The 4,955-nt window shown below is 36.2% G+C and overlaps 1 protein-coding gene across 1 annotated transcript in view; it reads right to left on the bottom strand.

Moving 5' to 3' along the window:
• LOC113038505 (agouti-signaling protein-like) overlaps positions 1–388 on the bottom strand; it is a 4,753-nt gene extending 4,365 nt beyond the window's left edge. Inside the window, exon 1 of the mRNA XM_026195987.1 lies at positions 101–388. Coding sequence (XP_026051772.1) covers positions 101–248 — 148 coding nt within the window. The 5' untranslated portion in view covers positions 249–388. The remainder of the gene's footprint in view (positions 1–100) is intronic.
• Between the last annotated feature and the right edge of the window lie 4,567 nt (positions 389–4,955).

The raw sequence follows: 4,955 nt of genomic DNA, 5'->3' as shown, positions 1-4,955 counted from the left end.
ATTTGGATACATGCAACTATATATATTTTTATTATACACAGCGCTAGTTATTGCTGCTTAAATTTCTATATTTATATTCATTTAGATTCAAATATTTTACCTGTTGTTATGGCAGAGCTGTGGTGCGCCGCGTCGTTTTCGTGCTTCTTGCGCGCGTCTCTCCTGTTCGCCTCGCACGTGATGGACTGAACAACTGTGCAGAAGACGCAGATGAAGAGCGCGAATCCTTTCATCACTGCCGGCGTCATTTGCCGATCTAATGGAGTGTTTAGGTTTGTCAGCTTCGCGTTAGACTGTCCTCCTAGAGATCACTCAACAAGTGCGGTCCGTGCTGAAGCTCATTTGCAGCGTTTTTAAAGCCCAAATTCACCCACGCCCACTCGGGTACGAGCACTCCTCATTCAACACCCTGCCAAAGTCTGGCTGGGCATTTCACTCATCTATCGCAGATGTATTGCTGTTGTCAATCATTAACACAAAACTCAACAAATATCACAGCAATACATTAAAAAATTATCAGAATATGAGAATATTTAAGCTTGCATTAGCAGACATGGTTTAAGCCTAGTCCCAGATTAAAATGCATGTCTGTTGTGGTTTAACTGTAAGAAACTTGCACTGACATATCTTTAAATATGTTAGTAGTTCTATTGATTTTTCTCTAAGTGCACACCAGAGTTATTATTATTTATGTCCTAATTGTAAAAGTACTTGATCATAAACTTGATTACCCGAAGTTTGTTGTAAGATGTTTTGACACTGAAGTTGATAGCTCTCCAGCTCCATCAGTCTCAGTGGGGACTGTTTGTGTGCAGCTTTTAAAAGCCATTTTACAGATGCGCAATTGGACTGGACTCTAAACATCTGAAACCTTAAAACTGCTGTCTGTTTGGGTCACTTTCCTGGAAGCTCCAAGGGCTCATACGGAGCGCAGCATGTTGTCCTCCAGCATTTTTGTGTAGCTCTGCTCATTTTTCTTCCCCTTCATGAGTTCTCCGGTCCCTGCTGTTAAAGCATCCTCGAAGCATGATTCTGCCATCGGCATGATGCACCAAAATGAATTAATTAGATCATAGATACTCAGAGACCTATGAGAAGATAAATTGTTGCAGAAGGAGTAGCTGTAGTTGCGTCAGGGTGGATAATTATTTATACATTCAAAAATGCATTTTATTTTCTTACACAAAGGAAGATAATATTGCTATAGATTGTTCTTTCATAGCATCAGATAATATATGTCTGTGGCTACTGTATACTGTTTACATTTTGGTTGTAGATACAGCTGCAGCACATTTTGTAGTCAGTACCAGTTGCAGCTGAACCCAAGCAATCCCATTTATAACTCCAATATTATATAACAGCACCTGATAAATCTAATTTAATGCCAAATACATCTTTGTTCCCACATTTTTATTACAACCTGTTTAGAATTATGGGTACTGTGCACAAAAATCATAATATGATATTTCAATACTTTGACAGTGAGTTATCAGAAAGTGATTTACCTAAAAGGTTTGCCAAATTCTGAGAAATGTTTACTTAGCAAGTGCTAGGAACTATTAATTTTGACCTTATGTACCACATCGCAATAATTCACACGAGGGGGGTGGCAATGAACATAATTTTTTTGACAATAAATATAAATTCGGATCCGGCATAAAAAAAGTCTCAAATCATTCAAATTAGAAACACGTTATTGATTGCATTTGAAGTTTCACATCCAATCACAGTAATGATGTTAACAAATAAATCAGATAATGCATTGGCAATTTAGTGATATTCCTGCAGTTGTGGTTGACCTGTCTTGAAATACAATCCTGAGTCCTCTTAGTCTGAGACTGAGAAAAGACAGAGTACAAATGCGGTCGAGACCAAGACAAGATCAAGACCTTTAAAATATGGTCTCAGACCCCATAAACTGTTGAGAAAACATACAAAAAACAAGGCAACTTGATGACTCAACTTATCCTCTGTGTGATCAGTTTGTTTTATTGCCCTTTGGGAGGTGATTTTTAATGCCCAAAGCAAAGACACATATTTATAAAAGATATTTTGTACTTTCTGCGATCTGATTTATTCATCAAGAAGCTATGTGATTCAGTTTATTGGTATTTATGTGTTTTGTAGCATGTGTCTGTATGTGTGTTTGGTTTTTGCTGGTGTGGTCAAAGACAAATTTCAACGATGGTTGACAATAAAGATGTATTATTGTATTGATGCAGTAAGACTTTAGAGTTGTCTCAACATTTCTTTTATAGTTCTTCTAGGAAACAGTACTGTGTTCAGCCTACCTAAATTTGTCTTATTTTGCTAATAAAGAAATTCATCAAAGCAACTGAAACAACAATTACTGTTGTTGATTCAATTTATTATTTTATATCCAGGATATAGATTTAAGTGTTTGAACATATACTCTTGAACATACTTGAGGTTATTGAAGGGCTACACATAAAATCTTCAGAGTAATCGATCAGAAATTGAGATGAGCACTGTGACCAACATTCCTGAGTTCTTATTTTATGCATACACCATAAACTTGGTGACATAAGGTTAAAATGCAATTATCTAAAGCATGTTGGCAAGGTAATGCATTTTGTATGTTGTAAAGCATAGCTACAAAATAATAATTTGGGAGATAATTGGATTTAATTTGAGTGTAATTCAATTCAAGGTAATTTGTATAGCGCTTTCACGATACAGATCATTGCAAAGCAGCTTTACAGAAAATTAAGTTTCTACAATATATTTAGTAGCAGCTTGCCAGTGGTGACTATATCAAATTAATGTATATGGCAGTACGGTAAAATTAAGTTAACGCTTAACAAAAAGTAGTATACTTCAAGTTTATTTTATTAAGTATACTTAAGTAAAGTTCAAGTATATTTTTAAGTATACTTTATTTAGCAAGTATACAAATATCTAGTCATGTGTTCTAGTAACTTTAAGTGTACTGTTTCAATACTCCTTGGGACTAAATTGGCTTTCTAGTATATAAAAGTATACTTTTAAGTATACTTTAAGTATAACAGTAGCAAACGAGTACAAAAGTATACACAACTAGTTTACCTCTATGTTTACTAATTAAATACTTTATTCACTTTGAAGTATGTTCTCAGTGAACTGCTAGTTTAGCAGTTTTATACAGCAAGTATACTCATAAGTTTTCTTTAAGTGAACTTTACATCATAGTTTAAGTATACTACTATGTCCCTATTTAGGTTTTAATTTGTATATATTTTGTTATATGAATATCTGAACATACAAAACATCCAAAGAAAGAACAGGGTATCTGCTTGTAAACAAAAAACATTTTATTCTAGCTTCATGCATTCTTTCTTAATCTTGTTGACATTTTATTCCATAACGTTACAGTTTGGATGCTGTTTCATGTCAGATAAATCAAGTATCATGTGTTAGTATCTGCTGTTTATTTTTCTTCTTCACTTGTGTTTTCTTGGAAATTCTGTACAGACAGTGTGTACTAGCGCCCTCTGCCGTATAACAAAGAAAACACAGATTCTAGAAGCACAAGTATAGTTCAACTATATTTAGACTTTTTGTAAGTATACTTAAAAATCTAACTTAATGTATTTCTGAGGAGAACATAATGCCCACTTCTGAGAAGAACATAAAAAGTAAACTAAAAGCACATTTTCCTATTTTATCTTAAAAGAAGTATTCTAATAGCACACTTGAATGCATTTCTTTTTTGTACAGGAATCAAACAGAAAATGAACACTATTAACAGTAATAATTATATGTTGCAATCAAACTTGTAGCAAAATGGCCACTTTATTAGGTACACCTTGCTAGTACCGGGTTGGACCCTCTGTTGCCTTCAGAACTGCCTTAGATGAGGCATAGATTCAACAAGGTATTGGAAGCATTCCTCAGAGATTTTGGTCCATATTGACATGATAGCATCACGCAGTTGCTGCAGATTTGATGGCTGCACATCTATGATGCGAATCTCCCGTTCCACCACATTCCAAAGCTGACCTATTGGATTGAGATCTGGTGACTGTGGACTCCATTTGAGGAAAGTTAACTCATTGTCATGTTCAAGAAACCAGTCTGAGGTGATCTGAGCTTTGTGACATGGTGCATTATCCTTCTGGAAGTAGCTATCAGAAGATTGGGACACCGTATTCAAAAAGGAATGGACATCGTCAGCAACAATACTCAGGTAGGCTGTGGTGTTTAAACAATGCTCAGTTGGTACTAAGGGGCCCAAAGTGTGCCAAGAAAATATCCCCCACACCATTACACCACCACCAGCAGCCGGAACCCTTGAGGCAAGGCTGGATGGATCCTTGCTTTCATGTTCTTTATTGCAAATTCGGACCCAATCTTCTATTGTCCAATTTTGGTGAGCCTGTGCGATTGTAGCCTCCGGTTCCTGTTCTTAGCTGACAGGAGTGGCACCCGATGTGGTCTTCTGCTACTTGTAATCCATCTGCTTCAGGGTTTGAAGTGTTGTGTGCTCTGAGATAGTATTCTGCATACCTTGGTTGTAACGAGTGGTTATTCAAGTTACTCTTGCCTTTCTATCATCTCTAACCAGTCCGCCCATTCTCCTCTGACCTCACCAAGGCATTTTCATTCACACAGCAGCCGCTCACTGGATATTTCTCTTTTTCTGACCATTATTTCATTATCCTATAGATGGTTATATGTGAAAATCCCAGTAGGTCAGCATTTTGGACCACATGTAGCTTGTTTATTGAAGATGCAGGGCCAACACCTAGAAGTGCATTACAATAGTCAGTCTAGAGGTCATAAATGCATAAATGCAACTAGCTTTTCTGCATCAGAAACAGGTAACGTTTCATAGATTGGCAATGTTTCTAAGATGGAAGAATAGCTGTTTTTGTAACAATCGGAAATATGATTTTCAAAAGACAAGTTGCTGTCTAATATAACACCCAGATTTCTGAGGAAGTGACAGTACATTC

Source organism: Carassius auratus, chromosome 2 (assembly GCF_003368295.1).
Source record: "Carassius auratus strain Wakin chromosome 2, ASM336829v1, whole genome shotgun sequence".
Classification (NCBI taxonomy): Eukaryota; Metazoa; Chordata; class Actinopteri; order Cypriniformes; family Cyprinidae; genus Carassius; species Carassius auratus.
The sequence above is the reverse complement of the archived record's forward strand: the minus strand, read 5'-3'. Positions and strand labels throughout refer to the sequence as shown.